The sequence below is a fragment of the Sander lucioperca genome, chromosome 3 (assembly GCF_008315115.2).
Source record: "Sander lucioperca isolate FBNREF2018 chromosome 3, SLUC_FBN_1.2, whole genome shotgun sequence".
Taxonomy (NCBI): Eukaryota; Metazoa; Chordata; class Actinopteri; order Perciformes; family Percidae; genus Sander; species Sander lucioperca.
This window is the reverse complement of record NC_050175.1, coordinates 7,558,771-7,578,867: the sequence shown is the minus strand read 5'-3', so window position 1 is coordinate 7,578,867 and position 20,097 is coordinate 7,558,771. Positions and strand designations below refer to the sequence as shown.

The following is a 20,097-nucleotide window of genomic DNA, read 5'->3' as shown; positions in this document are numbered from 1 at the left end:
AGCTGCCCACTTGTCTCAGACAGAAACACATGTCAATCACAGTCCGCCCCACTGTCCGTTTTATACCTGCCGCCACCTGCTGCCGAAGGATTAGCCTCCAGCTCCTCCTCTCTCCTTCCTGTTCCTTCATTGTTAATGGAGCCGTCCTGCTAATGAGTTCTCATCAATAAAAAGCCCCCCAGCGGGGGACACAGCCGCCTAAAACCTCCGAGGGTCAAAGGTGAAATGTGGAAATAGACTGCTAATCAACTGAAGCTGACCCGTTCTTACATGACAAACAGGATCAAAACTTGTACACTCACTGGTTCAAAGGGTATCAGGAAGACACAGCTCCAATCAACTCGACTCTACAGGCTGTGGTTTTTTGTATGTGTGTGCAACTGCAATATAACAACAGCATTCACTCATCGAAAATTGACAAATTCACACACCACCACCACCACCATCATCATGCATTCCTGTTCATTTTGCAATAAATGCCAACTGATCACATTTAATATTTGTTTAAACTACATATACGCTGCACTCTGCAACGGTCTGACTGGATGAGAGCTGCAGATCATGAAAAATAAAATCATGAGCAAACTAGGGCTGCAGAATTAATCATATCGAAATCGCAATATGGACTAGCGCAATATTCGTATCGCAGGGGGGGCGCAATATTTGTTAAAAGGCAAAATATGTGTCAAGCCATTCTGAATTAAATGTTGTGGTGCTGCAGAGATGTCCCGGCCTATAAATCGTATCCTCTTTGTTTCAGTCCCTCCAGAAAAACGCGATTATTCGATTGCATAATTCAATGCATAATCAGCCAAAGTCCGCATATTTATGCGGGGGCCGCATTTTTACAAATACGCCGCACTTTCACTGCATAAACTGCCGATTTCCGTGCAAAATATGCGGGGCTTGCATGATTTCACAATCCCCGCATTTTCGTTGTAAAAAAGTCACATATATTTTAGCAGAAAGTTGAAAAATGTTGCGTTTACTTCACACAAGAGCAGCCATTTTCCCGTTGCCATGGGAACGTTATGAAGTGACGTAATTACGCGACGTGAACATCATCGAAAAGCTGCAAACCCCGCGATGAAGCCATGATGAAACCGCCGTTTTTGCAAGTTCCCGCATTTTCATCGCATAAAATTGCATAAATATCCCGCATATTCCATCGCATTTTTTAAGAAAACGTGCCACATAATCAAGGATTTTTGCCCGCAACAATCACAAAAAAACTCTTTCTGGAAGGACAGTTCTTTTTGGTACAGATTCTTGCAAAAATCACACTATAAATAATTTTAATTTCTTTCAATGGTTAATAATTTTCAATGAAACTGAGAATGATAAAAAATTATCATTCCCTCCAATATCGTGAATCATATCGCAATCGCAATATCAGTCAACATAATCGCAATTAGATATTTTGATAGCACATATCAAACCAAATTTCTATGACAAATTGCTTCCTGAATTTGACAAACGTTTAAATCAAACAGAATCAGTGAACTCGCTTCTGGTCGTATTATGTTACCACTAAAAAAATGTTTTTAATGCAAGAAGCGATTGGTCAATTAATCAAATATATGATTGTCAATTAATCAATTAGTTGATTAACAGAACATTTAACAATAATTGATGAAAAGGCATTCCTCCAGTTGCTCAAGTGTGAATAATTGCAGATTCTTTGTTATTTATATATGAGCATTTTTCACTATTTTTGACATGACAGATAAATCCATAATGAAAAAAATATTTGTTGCAGCCCCTAATGATTTTCAGGAAATAAAACTAAATCAAACTGATATAAAATGAAGAGAATTTGTACTTTTCAGCTGTTTAAAAGTCAGTGCAAAATATTATTATACAGAGAACCAGTTACAAACGTTAGAGTTGCTTTTATTGTGACTTAAATCTCTCCGACTGAACTGAGCAAGATGTGCTGACAGAAGTAAGACCATTTCTAGACTAAACAGTTTCTATGATCAGACCTTAAATCACAGCAGACTGTAAATGGTCCTCTGTAACTTCACAACAAAGACTGTCAGAGAATATTTGATGCTTGTGTGTCCCCTATGCTGCATTAATAGTAAGTTTTAAAAGATAATCACAGTTAAATTGGAGACCAATAAGTCACTGCTCTTCCACTGAGCTCACACTGTCTTTATCGCTCTTTCAGGAGAAACATCAAAACACAGTGCTCCCCATTTCTTCTGTCTATAACCTCTGCATCAGTTCCCCTCCCCCTCCTGTACACACACACACACACACACTTTCTTCGAGGAGCAGAGAGAGCGCCTCTCTTATCTTCTGCATTTCAGCTGTCTGCGCTAATTCAATAAACTTCAGAGGAACAAAATGAACACAGGAATAACGGAGAGGGGGTGGTGGTGGAGCTCAAGGGAGCGAAGAAAAAGGCAAAGGTGGTAGAGAGAAACAAGCAAACATGAAAACCCAACAGGAAAAAAGGAGGCTAAAGCACAAACGGAACGTAGATGCGGAATGATTATAATTCACGAGAGAGGAGGGGTAAAAAATGAGCATGACTGCACTGTAAAATATATTCAAATGAGAATTGATTTTAAAGAATGGTGAATGATGGCCTTTTGCCTTAATGCCCACCCCGCCTCCCTCCCCTTTTACTCCATTTGTTCAAGCCGGCTGAGTCCTCCTCATCCTTCCCATAATGGGCGAGCATGGCACACAAAGCCTGCGTTGGAATATCAGCACCGCAGAAACCTTCCGGCACTGCACTGCGAAATAAATTGCTTCTGCTAATGCCCCTTTCATTACGGCACAGCCCTTAATTGTGCTGCTGACAGTCCGCCTGGCTGCAGGGCTGATGGGAGGAAGGCTAAGGAGACGGGCACGACGTGGCCCCCGGGGCCAAACGCCAACCAGCAGACTGCTGGGAGAATAAACTAGTGAAGTAGTTTGGACAGACATCACGGCTCACAGCAGAGAGTACAAATAGAAAACATGCCAGCTTCACTTTACAGCACCGTGTCAGGCAAATTATCACTTTTCAATCTATGTTTTGTAAGATAGCATTCAAATGGTTTATGTCGCTCTTTTCAGTAACCAGGTATACTCAGCTTATGTAAAGATCCAGTTAGGGACTTCAAACCCCATCAAATAATTGTGCCTTTAGAAGATACATAACTAGAATTGGGTACCTTGAACCTCAATACTAGGGTTCAGCTAGCAATTACTGTCTGGTCAGATTTATTATTTTTTTTCACTTCTTGTACAGCTGCTTGTGTTAGAACAAAATCTGAGGCTTTTGTTAAATGAAAGAAATGGTTTGTAAAAAAGCATGTTTTTATACCTAAAAAGTAAACTTTGCACACAGCCCATCACGCAGTACAATGATCATTAGTAATGTTGAAAATGTAAATCGCCCGTGTGTAACAAACACAAATACCTGCATCATACTACTTGTGTAGAATTGGATGCTGCACATACCCGACAGTAACGCCTGTACAAAACAAACAAACGATTCAATGTGAGTGTAACACCCACCAATTAAAGCATCAAGATGCTGCTTCTGTTAAAACAGAAGATTGAAGTGATCCCATCCCAAGAACGACAACAACTCCTCCATTTCTGAATGACAGGATGCATTCGTCAATTTCACCTTACCCTACCCACCTAACCCTTAAAAACACCTTACAGAAAAAAGAAAGCGTGTCTTGTGTTCAAGCTTCTATGAAGTGTTCTGTGAGAAAATAAAATGACGGTTTAAATGAGTCACGTGTATTATAAACAAAACACTGATTACCGGTAAAAGAAAACTAAACACATTTTAAGCTGCATAAATGGAGGACTTGTCACGTTGAGAAGTTGCAGGCTCTGGCAGCTTTGCCTCCATTTCATGTCAAGAGGGAAGTGACATCATCAGGAGATCGTGCCCTGCGATGCCAGGCTCTGGGGCCTAGCAGGCCAAAATCTCAAAAAACATCAAAAGGGCTTCAATCTCAAAAAACAGCAGACCTGTCCTATGTCAACTGTCACTTAAACCCCCCCCCCCCCCACCCACCACCACCTTCATCATCTCCACCACCAGCACCGTCCCACCGGGCTCCAGCAGCAGGTCAGGGGTGGAGAGGGAACTTAATCAAGGGTTCTCCAGTTACAAAAGCCCCTCCACTCCTGCCGGCGAGCAGCGGCAGGCAGACAGAAACAAAAAGGCCACAAAACCGGACTGGCTCTTTGTTTCCAGGAGAGCTGAAGCCTGGCTGCTGCTCCTCCACAAACTGTTTGGGAGGAAAACAGCACAATGGATGGCGAATTGAGAAGTAAACATGAGGCTGCACCGTTAATTGGAAACTCTCACCGTTGATTAATAATCAGATTTTCGTGCCACAGAGTAATTTTCAATTCCCGAAAAGTCCTATAGCGGTACATCAATTTGGTTTTCACTTGATTATTCAGTCTGACATTGTGTTCATGTTAGTCGTTTCTGTTATGAAAGGGGAAAGGGGGTTGTTCTCTTCTCAGAAGGGTCTGACATATGCGGCCCAACAATGTCATTTTCAGTCCACACGTTAGCAGTTGCTAGGTTAACTTAATATTCGTTATGTTCATCAAAGAAACATGTCGATTTAAGAGTTATTATTTCTGTAAGTCGACCTATGACAACCTGTATAGCCCATCTATCTCATCCACATCCATTCTGGCACTGGATCAGGAAGATGGCATTGCCTGAATCCCACCTGAAAGGCTGACTGACCTCCTAAAAACATGATTTTGCCACAAACGCATGAGTTGCGTTTTCAGTTTTTTTTCCAGTACTGTATCGGATAACAGTCAGGATGATCTTTTTTTCTGAGCTCAGCTCTGCTTTTGATTGGTCTGTTTGAAGTTCAATGATTTTCCAGATTCTTCTGATGTCAAACAAAACCTACTGAATATAACAAATTAAGATTTTACACATCCCTGAGATAACTTCTCTCTTTCTACTTGGTCTACTACCATCCACATTTAAATCAATACTTCATAAATAATTACACCCTCTCATGTTAATGTCTACAACCAATAATTTGTCCGGAAAGAAACGTGTGTTTTGGTGGCAGTAATCTGACTTCAGAGTCAACGTTCCCTCTCTGGACAAACAGTTGTTTTTGAATCCGGAACCAGGCTAAAAGAACAAGTGTTTACATTACAAATGACCAATCAGAACCATGTAACCCAATCAAACTTCACACAAAGTACCTGTGGAAAATCAGAGCAACAAACACAGAAAAAAAAAAAAAAAAAAACGATCACACAAAAGTTTAGAGAACAAAATCCTGAACATGTTTTAGTTCCTAGAAGTGGATCATCATCCTTCTGTCATCTGGAGACACTTTTTCCAGACGACCACAAACAAGAACAGACGATGGATGGAGTTTACCTTCAGCTGCACCACCAACTAATAAAATATCTGTATTGTAACAATTACCGTGAAGCAGTAACAATCCCCTCAATAGTTAGGTTCCTCGAAACCAAGACAAATAAGTTATTTATAGTTGTGAGGACAATATTTAGCAAAACGAGAACACAAGTGAAATGAGTAGAAAAACAGCATACGACTGCTTCACCTAAAGCAGAACTCTAACAGAAAAACATGAAGCATACCCTGATCCACTTGAAAAGAAGGAACATTTAGTTTTTATTTCTATCTAATGCCTATTATAGGAGGAGAGGGTGAAAAAACTGACACTTCTGATGTTTTCAATGGTAAATTAGACAACATGGGGAGTTTTGAACTGTCTACATTTATGTTTGATAGTCACACAATGATGTGAATATTTCCATCTTCAAAGCATCCCCCGCTGCTGAAGTAAACAAGGTCTAACTTGTTTGCAATATTCAAACATTATGGCTATCATTGGGGGAAGGGGGAGGGGGGGGGGGGCATCATGCAATATCATGTTGTGTATGTTCAGGTGAATATAGATCTGTGTGTGTTACTGAATGTTAACTGTAGTTTGATTGTTCATGTATACGGATATATACAGCTGTGTGCTGCTATGTCACCTTTGTTCTTTCAGAAGACACATTTCTCCTAAGGGAGGCAATGAAGGCTAATCTTATCACGATACAAGGCAAAGGGTCCCTTCTTGGACAGTCCAGCTACTATTACCGACACAGAGATGGAAATGTCCTGTTTAATTATCATCTGAGCACCTCGACCGGCTTTCTCCGTCACGTAAATCCCCGTGCTGAGTATCCTCCCTCCTTCCAATACACAAACTCATTAATGGAGAGATCACAAAAAAAAGAAATGTTGATTTTTAGTGTGCGCATATATAACAGCATCAGCTGTGAAACTGAGGCTGCTGCTCTCACTGTGCAGAAACACATCCTATAAAAAAATTAAAATAAATCAAACAATTTCCTCGACCACATTTACAGCGCTCTTCCACCATACTAAGAAAAGAAAATACGCCACATTAAAAAAAAAAAACTCAAGTTCTTTAATAAAAACTAGGATGGTGTTAAAATAAATGTGTGAAGGCCGTGTTCTTCTGGTGCTGTTTCCTCACTAGCTTGTGTCAGAATATCCACGTGTATAGATGCTGGCAGCAGCGTCATTAAATGATTCATACTTACGAGCTCCTCAATCATTCAGAGGGTGGGAATAATTAACGAGGCATCTGGAGGAGTTTGTTAAATATGGAATCTATTTTTCCAAGCATTTGTGAGGTGGTTTAAAGAATTTCCATTTTCCAGCATTAAAATTAATTTATCGATCCCAGGTGTCTTGAGTAAATGAGGTTTGATATAGAGTAAATAACTGCCGTAAAAAAAGGAAAAAAGGATGCAGCATCTACTCTGTGTTTACAAGTGATGTGTCTGTGACACAGAAAAATACTCTGATTGGCTGCTAAGTGTCCATATTGTTCCAGTCAACAGTTTTTATACCGTTCTAGATCAGGTAACCACAACAGTACTTTGGGCAACGTTGCCAGTCTCCCATTTTGGGTCAATGCAGCTAATTCTTCATTAATATAATTTTCTTTATTTCCTCTAAAATCAGAGCCTTGTGCAGGATAAGTCCTGTAACACAGAATATCACCAACTGTCAAGTATGAAAAGATTCTTAGTGTTTTTAAGTCATTATTTTAAATCAGATTGAAATGATAATTTTTGCTAATTGTATTGCATTTCATCTAGGCAAACTTATGCAGTTGATTTAGGTTACGACAAAATTAAACACAGATGCATTTGAGAAATTTGGCTTATTTTGTTGGGGGAAAAAAAAAAGAGTTTTGTAGAAACCTGGCGGACCAGGTTGCTCTCTCCTAGGCACCGTCACTGGTCCCAGCATGCTGAGCCCACACAGGTAAACACACTCCAGTAATCAGTAAACCCTGTTTAAAGGGGATTTTGTGATCACGAAAGAAAAATTCCCCTTTGATACATATTTAGCAATGTAACTGTCCCCATCCTCCTCTATGGAAAGCTAAGATAAACAGCATTGTTGAATCAGAATAAACCTCCCATCTCCCATCACTGACCCTGGCAGCACCACTGACAGTTTTCTTGGCTTGCATGGTGCGCACATCAGGTGGGAATTAAAAAAAAAATTAACACTCTCAAGGCGTTAATGGCGTAATGCAGTTAAGTCATCGAGTTAGAAATTCCAACACATCTGCGATGAAGATCAACCACAAACGACATCCTCCCTGCACAATCTAATGTGGTGCATCCATGTTATTTAGTAGTGGTTAGGGTTTGCAGCCATTTCCTTGTGTTTAAGACACTACTACGGTATGTCCAAGTTCTCCCACACACTTTGAACAATATTTCATCTTAGCAGGCTAAACGGCTTAAATGCTCAACTAATAACTTGTTTATTTACTAAGATGTATGCTTAACAACCCAGTTCGTTTTGAAAATTGATTAATTGACATTTATCAACAAAAGTGCACATTTGTTATTTCTAGCTTCTCAAATGTGAGGCTGCTTTTCTATCGGTTTTCGGAGTTTAAAGATGTTGGCTTGGGCTGTAAGAAATTATGATGGACGCATTTCAAAGTATCAACTGAAAAAACAATGGACAGAGTAACTGATGATGAAAATAATCATTATTTGCAGACTAACTAGAATTTCATTCTAAGGGGAAATTCTTCAACCATGCAAAAAAAAACAACAATATTTTAAATCATTTGCTGCTAACCTTTTCCTGGAGTCCAATAACGTGAGACATTTTAAGACTTTTTTATTCCTTAAATTCAAGACCTTTTCAGACTATTTAAAGGGCTCACAAAAACCTTGAAACAATCCCCAGATCTCCAGTCTAGAGTCCTTTTAGTTTCAACTCTCTTGTCAGTTTGTCTGTCTGCGTCTGTGTGTCGGGCCTTCCCGCAGTCTGGCCCGGATCCTGCTCAAATTGGATTTGAAGCCATTAGTGTCCCAACTCGAAGCATATGTTCCAAGTTGCTGAGCATTTCATTTCACTAGACGACGATGAGGGGGCCGAGGAAAAAAAAAAAAAAACATACACAGACGGCACAGAAAAATAAACCAGACACAAACAGGGCTGGACAGAGTTTTCGCTCACTTACAGACAGAGAGAGAGACGTCCCATGCGCCGAAAAAAGCCCACTTTGACTTCAGGGTCACGTTCCTGAGCATTAGTTTGTGACTACCACTGTTTGTGTGTTTGTCAGTCTGAGTGTGATAATGCTCTACGTGCATGTTGTCATATGCGGTTCAGAGAGCGATACCTTCCGCACCACACAAAAGGCGCTGCTGTACTCCATCACAGAAATCTAAATATTCGGTCTGGGGGGGGAGACATTAGAGCAGGGATTGTATTTCAAATGGCAGGCAACCCCCTCACTTGAGATTATTTTTTCTCTCTCTTTGCTGTCAGAGAAGCAACAACTTTATTTATGTCCAAATACTGTGGATGCAGTGAGCGAGAACCCCCAAGCAAGTCGGATCATTATCTCTCAAATCTAAACAAGCCTTTACTTTCCCAGAACAGAACGTGTATTCTATCAGCACTTAAACATAGCGGGGGGGATGGGCATATAGGAGTGTGTGTGTGTGTGTGTGTGTGTGTGTGTGTGTGTGTGTGTGTGTGTGTGTGTGCGTGTGTGTGTGTGTGAGATCCTGGGGTTCCCAGTCTGAGTTTAAGAATGGCAGGGTAAAACACTGCAGGCTCTGTGGAAGCCAGGAAACAGCCTAATGTATTTATCCAAACACATATCTGCTGAGAGGCCCCATGGCTTCAACACATCCCCTTCCTAACAGGGGCTTCACCTCCAAAAACTACCACAGTGAAAATGGGGAAAAAGCAGGGCTGCACAATATGGGCAAAAAAAAAAGGGATTTTACCGATATTTAGATAAACGTTGTGATTATTTCGTCCAAGTTTGCACCTTAAACACACTGTCACTGTGTCATTTTTCATTGCTGTGTTTCTCAGAGCAGCAGAAGCTAGAAGATCGTGTTGTCGGACTCTTAACACACCTAATAAAAAACTGTATTTTTTTATACAATATCATCCCCAATCTGCTCTTGTTTGTCGTTGCCTGAAATATAACTAAGCTGTCTCCAGATGACAGATGATCATCTACTTTTAGAAACTTTCCTCTCAAACATCAGGCAGATCTATTCTTTTCCCACTTTGCTTGTTCCTCTATTTTCCTACAAATAGGTTTTCATGGAAGATTTCTCTGCTGCTGCTTCTCCTAATGAACAACGCTTAAGGTCAACTGGTGCAACACCGTGAAATAAAAGGCTGAGATGAACCTAACGAAGACTTTCCAGGGAACTGAAAACTAAATCTGTCAATCATAGAAGCATAAAATAACAATAAATCCAAAAATAAGCAGTGACATTTTAGGAACAATGGAACCTTGCAGGAGGTAAAATGTTTTAGAGCCGGGAAAATATTGTTTGTACTATCTATGATTTGCCGTGTTGAAAAGGAAGAATTGAGGGAGCCTCTTCAAACATCAAACTAGAATCTGGTTGGTGAATCCTGTGCTGTCTGCCATGTTTTAACCTTGATTCATATTGAAGCATTTGGCCTGATTTATTGCCATCTTTGTCATCCATTAAAATGGAGTGTGACGTAACACAAACTGCGAGGTGACCTCGTCTCCTTTTCCACATCAGAGGCACTGCACTCGCTGTGCTGGCAGGCCTGCTCACAGCTGAGGAATCCCACAACAACACAGTGGCAGGCACAATAATGTGAACACTGCCAACACCGGGACGAAGGTAAGAGTCCCATTCAGCTGTTTACACGATTCCATAATTTGACCAGCTCCCCAAAATAATCCTGTTTACATGAACATGATTATCCAGACAGAGTTGTGGGAATCTGAGTGTTTGAGGTAAACAAAACAAAAGTCATGTTTGCCAGATGTTGATGCTTCCCAGAGTGCGAGTGTGGCTGGCTGACTTTTCAGCCCTTCAGTCTGCTACACTGCGACCCAAATCTTCCTCCAGCTCAAATCTATCCGACGGTTGTCTAAAAATGTCTTCTTTACGATGTTTACGCATCTGCCCGAGCGCTGTGTCTCGCACATCGTGTAACATGGACTCCTGTTCCGAGCGTCAGCCCCCGCCAACAGACGCCACTTTATTTCCACCTCAACGTTAACGTGTTCTCAGCACACGTGCAACATGACCGCCTGACCGCCGTCCAGGACGAAAGACTTGTGACAGTCAGACAGACAGTGTCTCCAATGTGATGGTCATTCGTGTCGATTTAACAAGAGAACTCCACTTATGATTCTGTTCACTTTAACTTCAGTCTGATTAGAGATGCCAGTAGATTAGACAAGTAGTAGCTAAACGAAGATTACTCCTTTAAGATTTAGCGGTTCGGGGGAAAAAAAAATATATTTTTACAAACTGCTGCTGTTTTCTGGCTTGTGGTGAAGAAATGGTTGTATAAACACTCAATCATAAGTCCATCTTTTTTAACCTGATTTGACAATGTGTGGACAACAATGAAAATAAGCCTTAAGCTTTGTTTTTACCCGCAACAATTTAATTATATGTCATGACTTGTATTTACATAACTGATATGGGCTTCATTTTTTCACATTAACGCCAGTTCGGTGTGTGACTTTCAAAAACTTGAATTAACGTCGCGTTTTGAAGCGTAAAATCGCCAACATGTTCCATATTTAACTATTTTGGCCAGATATTTCATTTTTCCTTATTTGCTGCAACTGTACTGTAGAAAATGCCAAAAAGCAAATTGAAAAAGGCAGAAGGAATGTGTCGGCTTTTCTCCAAAAAGTCTAACACAAAAACAGCCGAAATTGACAAACAAATCCACCATCAGGACAATAAAAACCCCACACAGGGAACACTCTGGTGCTCTCCTTCAATCTCTTACTGTCCCTGCTGCAGCTTAACTTTTTACACAACACGCTCAGTGAATATAAAAAAAAAACATCTCCAGCTGTAATTGGGAGAAGACACAAAGCATGCAAACATGCAGCTGTGTATTAATATCTATCCGCAGATAAAACACACAGCGCTCTGATGAGTGTGTGCGTGGCGAGGGCTGTCAGGTCACAGCGGTCAGACCCACTAACGAGAGGCAGACTGTAACTACATCAGACAAGAGCTACGCTAAGTAACTGGTCTGATAAATAAATAAAAAGAGCGCCCTAATGCGGACAAAGCGTTCAGCGTGTGTTTGTGTAAATGTTTAAACAATATGGTTCACCTGCCACACTCACTGCAAACTTGTTTCAACAGCAATATTTAATTTCCTTAAAATGTAACACAGTACAGTTTGTGGTCTCGGCCTGTTCTCAAAGTGTGTCCTCGATAGCCACCGTACCACGAGCTTGAGCCAATTATATCAAACTATAAACAAAGACTCTGCATCAAACAGGCTCCTGATTGGCTTCCTGTTGCAACTTAAAATCTCTGAATTTCTGCTTATTTTCCCCCCAGTCAGGATTATTACATCTCCTGACATGTGTTTAACACGTCATACAAAACCAGCCTTAAAACACCAAAACATAAAATGTGAAATAAAATTAATGAATCAAGACCTAAAGAACTGGGTGAGTGTATGTTTAAAAGTAACAGGTGTTACATTTGTCCACTTAAGATAGAAAACAGTCAGGAGGACGCATCTAATGAAAAGTGTGTATATATATATATATATATATATATATATATATATACACACACACACTTTTCATATATATATTTAATTTGATTAAATAATTTTAGTTTACATGGCAGGTGATGCACAGTGTGTGTGTGTGTGTGTGTGTGTGTGTGTGTGTGTGTGTGTGTGTGTGTGTGTGTGTGTGTGTGTGTGAGAGAGACACTTACATGTGGACATGTGGAGGTTGGAAGCGGCTCTGGTTGATGTTGTAATGTGTGAAGGCCTGTGTGGGGTTGGAGCTGTACTCGTCCACCGTGATGGTCACTTTGCCATGAGCCATCCTTCCGCCGTTTGGACATGAGACGCCGTTCGTTCACCGGGATTCAGCAGCGAGCCGTGCAGCGGTCATCCTTCAGAGCCGCTCAAGAAGCCCAGGAAGTTTCCCAGCAGCAGCAGCAGCAGCAGCAGCAGCAGCGACCCGGCCGACCAACTCAACCACGACACACTGCAGTCTGCACCGACAGGAGCAAAGAGACACAAATCAGCTGCTTTACACAAGACCACAAGGCATGCACCCACTTCTGAATACACTAGTCGGAAGGTCTTTTACATAAGAAGAAAGTAGAAAAAAAACCTCTGAATTAATTCATTCAAATGCATTTTTGACTCTGAGCACAAGCAGAGTACACATCAAGTAAGGAGGGGATCTTTTTTTCTAATTATTTCTAATCACAATGTTCACTGTGATCAATACTTTATGCTACAATTACAGTTTTCTTGTTTGGTTTGAGAGCCCAAACAAGAACATAACTCTTTTTTTGCTGTGCTACAATTTGAAAAATGCAGTGAGGTAACTTAAACATAATTAGCAGATTTATTCTAGCTTTTCAAACAATATGGCATTTCGTTAAGTGACTAGAAATTCTTGCAAAAACTAAACACTGAACTGTTAAGGCGACAATTTACAATCTGGAAGGCACTTTTTAATTGCTGCTCTGCTGCTCATAATCCAGCTGGTTTTAATGCAAACTAATATATTCAAATGTAAAAAAAAAGGCATTAACCCTGTTGAAAGCTGCAAGTATAATTCTCTGCTGGTGATCAAATATGTTGCAAAGCATTCAATAATTTAAGAAATTTGTCACAATGCATGCACAAAACAGATCTGACAATTTACCCTGATACACACAAAAATAAAGCAAAGTTCTGCTTTACTCATTCCAGGCCAGGTGCTCTAATCGTAAAATGAACCAGGATCAATCAATCTGTCAACTGAACTTTGCATAACAGCACATTAAAGACTAGATTAGGTAAAACACACACTTTCACATCTTAAATTCTGGAGGGAAAAGCAGCTATAATGCTGCACAACAAGTGTAGTGTTTGCATCTTCATTGCTCACTCACCGGGCTTCGCTGTGTGTCTCCTTGCAACCCTGAGCTTCCCTTCTGTCTGACCTCCCTGACTGATAGTAAAGTGGCCACTGTGGGCTTTTTATACCAGACCTCCTGATGCAGCCACAAGCACAAGAAGAAGGGGGAAAAATGCTCTCAATTTAACAGACGTATTTTTGGAGGGTAATCAGCAGCTCTGGAGTTCATTTGATGGTTAAATCCAGTGATGCAGTTTTGAGTTAAAAAAGAAAAGAAAAGCTGTGACCTCCAGTTGTTGAATATCTTGAAGCAAACAACCTCCCAACTAAAAACTGTCCTATTTTCACAAAAGCATTGATTTATGTTATCTGGGTCAGCTGGATGCTACTTGCTATGATATGTGCTATGAATTTAAGTCAGAAAGATTTATGCCAGCCTAGAAAAAGAAAAGGTGGGTAAACTCAGTTCCTGCACACACAAAAAAAGAAGCTCTTTACATTGCAATGACATTATTCCAACTCCATTGAATCCTGGCTGTACAAGAAACAAGTTGGCAAATCTTCCTGGTCCTTCAAAAAAAAAATCTCACTTCAATTAAAAGCTGCTCTGTCAGATGCCTTGAACACACTTCACCTCATTTCTCACAAGGCAGAATCTAAAACCTGAAGTACTACTACTGCTGCTTCACGGAAAATGTGCTCTCTTTTTTGTGCAAATGCAGGCCGATTTGTGTGCAGCATGCTTTACGACAGTGTACAGTGCGCTGTGTGTGTGTGTGATTCGCCTTGCTCGCCTGTCTGTCTCTACCTTGTGGCTACAGTAGCAGCAACTAGCTCTGTAGCTTAGCTTGCTAAACCTGCCCTGGCAATGGATTTTTTTTTTATTATGCAGGCTGTAGCTTCGTACTGAGCTGCTTTTCTATGACGGTGGTGCACACACACATTGTCAGCCCTGTCTTTGAATATACAGAGCCCTCCGATACACACCATATAGCTAACTTCACGAGTAGAAATCACTCCCGGGTAAGCAGAGAGGGTAAAAGGCGAATAAATTGACCCTTTCTGATACCATGCGTAATATACACGATGTGTGCTATGCGTATCTTGCTGTTAACAGCTTGCAGAAATGTACACAAAAAGAAAGGAGGTCGGTGCAATCCTGAACTCTGTTCCTGAAATAATAAATAAAAAAAAAAAAACACCCAAAGGTGGTCAGTGTCACGGCACCGCGGCGCTAACCTCTTGCTCGTCCTCGTAAATGACAAGCCACCTTTTAACCGACGGCTTTGTGTCAGGAATTTCTTTTCTCCCCTCCCTCCCTCTTCGGTTTTCAAAGCAAAGCGGAAAGGTTGCTCTACCTTCGTCGTGTGGGTTTTTTGTGCGTTTTTTATCTGGCCGGAGAAAGAGTGTCGGGTCGGGGTCGCCCTCTACGCGGCAGCAGCAGCAGGAGCGGCGGAGGGACGCGGGTCCATGCGGCAGCAGCAGGAGAGCGGGTAGGTTCCTAGCGGCCGTGCAGGGGTTGCGGCAGTCTGACTGGATAGGGCAGAACCTTCGACCCGGCGGGACCTTGGCTGGCTCCCGTGGAAAGAACCCAGACAAGAGAGCGAAGGGGAGTAGAGTCGGATAGGAGGGCGAGAGACACTGACAGACAACAGGAGAGAGAGAGCAGCCTTGGTCTGACGGAGGGAGAGCCGGAGTGCAGTGAGTCGGAGCTGCCACTGGGGTCAGAGAGCAGAGAGAGCAGGAGCGAGCACAACCCCCGCCACCTCCCGTGCGCGCGCCCTCACCGGCGGGCACACGCGCGGCGAGGCGCGAGAGGGAGGGAAAGGAGGAGGGGGAGGAGAAGAAGAAGGAGGAGGGCGTTCACGCAGTCCCGCGCTACCTCCGTGCTGCATTCACTTGCTGTCGGAAATTCCGCACTTTTGTTGAGATACACCGAACACACGGCAGCGACTTGAGCCTAAATTAATTAACTTAAGCATGGGGCGGATTTTTTTGGGGGTAATAAAGCCAAAATGCTTATGGATACATATTTTCATTTTTTATATAGCCTAATAATAATATTAGTACACATTTCTTATAACTTTCATAACGGGTTATACGTTGTAAACTAATGACTAATAAAATGGCTTTATTTAATAGCTTTATTAATGGACATTATTTTTGTTGTTGTAACCCTAAGTTGTTTAGCATACGTGTTTGTTTAAAAAATAAATTAGTATGTACAATTGAGTTTTTCATATTTTCATTTTCAATAAATTATTAGTACCACTTAAAAATAATGCATTCTTTATAAAGGGGTTATATGTTGTAACTAATAATTAAGAAATGTTTTAGTTAGTTCATAAATACATTTTAAGGTAACCCCTAGTAACTCAGAATAAATGTTAGTTACCAAAGCCAAAATGATTATGTAGCCTATAGTTGAGTTCTCTTTCAATAAATTAATAGTTTCCCTTACTAATTATTTACTTATAAGTTGTATGGCTTTATAAAAGCTGAATAATGAATGAATGAAGGCTTTATTTCGAACATGTAAAAAAAATACAATAAAGAACAAAAGAAAAATCAAATGGATGATTTACTAACATTTGCTGCAGCACGATGAACACAGCCTAGGGGATTTTTCACAATCTGACAACCCTCGCTTTTTAATGGGTTATTACTGTTCTATACAGCATTAGTAAATGATTTATTAACCATTAATCAAGCCATTAGTTACTTATGAATGCTTTATCAAGAGTGCCATATTAAAAAAACCCACCAAATCTGTTAAAACATCTTCAACTAGCCTTATTTGCACTTCCTCTTTGTTTAAAAAAAAAGTGCATATGAATTTTGAGTTCTCAAATCGATTGCAAACCCCAAACTTTCCCTTCAATATCCATCCTACTGATTACTTTAATCATATTGGAGACACTGAGAACAGAGACGTCCACCCAGGCTCCTAAATTGACTGTTTTCCCTCAGTATTGTCCGTATCGTGTGTCTTCTGTTGGCCTGAAGAAAGGTTTTCCTGTGGTAGGCTGTGAGGCTTCATGACCCGGCATAATAAGAACGTTATTGATTTTCTCCCATGAAATCTTATGCAGTATTCAATATTGTGGTTGCTGCACCTTGAACTCAGCATACACTGCCTCGTTTGTAAACCAGCACACATGCTGAAACTAATTGATTGTCTTGGTCTTGATGGACACTAACGGTGAAATCCTGACACAATAGATGCATTTTTAAATTGGATTTATTGTAATAATCGGGATGACCCAGGACTAGGTGGAGGGATTATATCTCCAACCTGGCCTGGGAACGCCTCGGGATCCCCCAGTCGGAGCTGGTTAATGTGGCTCGGGAAAGGGAAGTTTGGGGTCCCCTGCTGGAGCTGCTACCCCCGCGACCCGTTACCGGATAAGCGGAAGAAGATGGATGGATGGATGGTAATAATCGGGGCATCTGAACAACGCAGACGCTTACTGTTTACTTGAGCATCAACTACTGAAACACTGTACGTTAATTCAGAACAAGTGTTGACCTGGAATATTTCTTCATTAGATCACAGATGTGTGGGAAAACGGTGCCAGAGTGTAGAAGGTGTTGTAAAATATATGATTAGAAGACAACGCAGCCCCTTTGGGTTCACAAGTAAACAATACTAATGAGTACCTGTGGGAGTCCTTCACACAACCTGAAATGGGGCAGCACAGTTTCCAAACTTTCATGCAACTTGGATGACTGGGTGTAAAAAAAAAAAAACAGCATTCGGTTCATCAGGGTTTAACTCCTTGATTATCAGTTCACTAAATTATAAATGAAGTCTGGGAGAAAGTTGGTCTTGATTTTGTTTCATAAGTGTTGAAAAGTACCATATTTTCTAAATATTTCTTTCTTGCAGTGTGCAGCAATAACATAGGTTCAATTCAAATAGTGGTTTCCTGTATTTAAAGTACAATGCAGCTTGTCATAAGCTTAAAGGGTTGTTTACTAGTTTTCTGACCTTTCGACTTCAGTTTTTTTCTTCTTGTGGCAACCTTACTGTATTGAGGTTGCATCTTACAAAGTCAGCAAACAGCTTTACTGTACTTTTATCCAGAGATGATAATATTCTATGCATTATTGGTACTCCCATCAAACAATGCGAGCTAGATGGGGCAAGATTACATCGAATCCTTTCCCAGTTACCAATGGGGTTAGACAAGGTGGAATATTGTCACCTGTTCTTTTTAATTTGTATATGGATGATCTTTCTAGGACATTAGAAGTGTGTAAGACTGGTTGTATGGTGGGAGATAGGCGTATTAAGCATCTGATGTATGCAGATGATTTAATTGTTATGTCTCCTTATAGTGCTGGCCTACAACAACTGCTTAGAGTATGTTCAAACTATGGACTACAGTATGACATCAAATTCAATGCAAAAAAGAGTGTTGTAATGATTGTCAGAACTAAGGAGGACAGGAAGCTATGCTTTCCGTCTTTTTATTTGACAGGGCAAGAGCTAAACGTAGTTACTAAAACAAAATACCTGAGCCACATTATCAGGGATGATTTTTGTGACGATGATGACATACAGCGCCAGTGCTGTAAATTATATGGACAAGCAAATATGTTGGCACGCAAATTTCATAAAACGTCTCTTTTCAGAGCATACTGTACACCACTTTATACAGCTCACCTATGGTGCAGCTATAGTAAAGCAAAGATAAATAAGATAAAGGTGGCATACAATGATGCACTTAGAATTTTGTTGAAGTGTCCAAGATGGACCAGTGCTAGTCATTTGTTTGTGACGAGTAATGTTCCCACCTTTCATGCTGTGCTGAGGAATCTTATGTACAAATTCAGGTGCCGATTAACAGAGTCAAAGAATCTCCAAATGTACTAAATTGATTGAATTGACAAATTACAGACATTCATGTTTTCCAAAGGATAAATTATAATGACTTTATTGATCCCCTGACTTTCCCTCAATGAGGTTCACATTTGTGGTTTGCAGTGAAATGTCTCAACAGCTGTTGGTGAAGACGTTCACGGTCTTTGTGAACTTTGGTGACCCCCTGACTTTTCATCTAGCAGCATCATCAGGTCCAAATTTCACCAGTATTTTGACAATGAGCATTACATTATCACACAGTTGCTAGCGAGGCTGTAGACTTGTAGTCTTGATCCAACCATGGTGCAGACTCCAAATTACATCCAAACATTACTTCTTAGACAGTTTGGTGTCATGATTATTCGTTCTGTCGTAGGTAATGACACGTCACATCTACAGCACATTCACAACTGTACTCCACATGTGCATCACATCTGCACGAAATGAATAAAAACAGCTTTGAACTTAAGTATGCACACTCTGTATGACGATAAGGCTAAAATTAGCTTTCTCAGAAGCTACTATTCATGCCCTTGTTGTTTATGATGGTACAGCTATCATGCATGGTGTCCAGCCCTTATTTTCCGTTAATTCTCTGTGACTAAACTTGATACTATTATATACTGTTAGTTTTATGCATTGTATTTTAGTATCATGAGCCCTGCAAATGGAGTACAGTTGTCATTGCATTAACTATCTTTGTGAAGGAAGAAGTCAAGTGCTAAAAAAAAAAAAAAAAAAAAAGAGTACAATTGGATAACTTTCTTTCTTTGGTCTTCATTAATTCATTGGAATGATTCCAGGAACTATTCATAAATAACTTGGTGGAGAAAACCAACTACAAACAAACATTAAATAATGGATGATGATTTAAATGCTGCCTCTGCCTCTCCCTCTGCTGAGCGACCTTTGTATAAGTGATGTTGGACTCCAAGTTGTCCTGATATAGAAAATAACTCTTCTTCTCATCAGATGTTCTTCGTCTGCTCATTGCCCATTATTTTCTTATATCAGGACACACAGGACTCACTTACTTGCCGTAAATTTACTTATTAGTTCATATGTACAGTTCTCATTTCACTCCACTCTGCTGTAATTCTGTAAAACAGTTTTGCTGTGTATTACTTCATGCAACCTTTTCTGATAAAACAGGAAAACAATTTTTTTCCTCAAAATGGCAACAGAGCGTTTTGGCAACTTAAACCAAACATAGGCAACCCTGTCTCCTAAAAAAAAAGTTCCCTAACTAAACTGCATTCTTAATTACGTTTTGAAGGAAACTTCTTTTCTCCCCGATTACACGTCCTCGAAACAAACCTACTTCTTTAGGTTCAGGCAACAAAACTGTAGGTTTAGTTAAAGATGACGGTTTGGGTTAAAGTTTGTTATGTAACTGAAGTTATGTAGCCTACATAAGTTAACTATGTTACATGTGTGACATATATTAAGTACGTTACATAAGATAAGATTAAGTCAATGTTGAGTTTTTGACCATCCATCCATCCATCCACCCACGCACCCATCCATCCACCTACCCACGTATCCATCCATCCATCCATCCATCTATCCATCCATCCACCCACCCACCTATCATCCACTCATCCATCCACCCACCCACCTATCCACCCATCCATCCACCCATCCACCCATCCACCCACCCACCCACCTATCCATCCATCCATCCACCCATCCACCCATCCATCCACCCATCCACCCATCCATCCACCCATCCACCCATCCACCCATCCACCCATCCATCCATCCATCCATCCATCC

The 20,097-nt window shown here is 40.7% G+C and overlaps 1 protein-coding gene across 3 annotated transcripts in view; it reads right to left on the bottom strand.

Moving 5' to 3' along the window:
* Positions 1–15,260, bottom strand: part of mpped2a (metallophosphoesterase domain containing 2a) — a 72,264-nt gene extending 57,004 nt beyond the window's left edge. Inside the window, exons 1-3 of one of the 3 annotated variants that reach the window (XM_031323610.2) lie at positions 14,813–15,260; positions 13,489–13,590; positions 12,310–12,594 (exon numbers count right to left, since the gene is read on the bottom strand). In XM_031323610.2, coding sequence (XP_031179470.1) covers positions 12,310–12,422 — 113 coding nt within the window. In that variant the 5' untranslated portion in view covers positions 12,423–12,594; positions 13,489–13,590; positions 14,813–15,260. Of the gene's footprint in view, positions 1–12,309; positions 12,595–13,488; positions 13,591–14,044; positions 14,210–14,812 lie in introns of those variants that run through there. The other 2 variants (XM_031323609.2, XM_035999229.1) reach the window with 2 other exon arrangements.
* Positions 15,261–20,097: the final 4,837 nt, after the last annotated feature.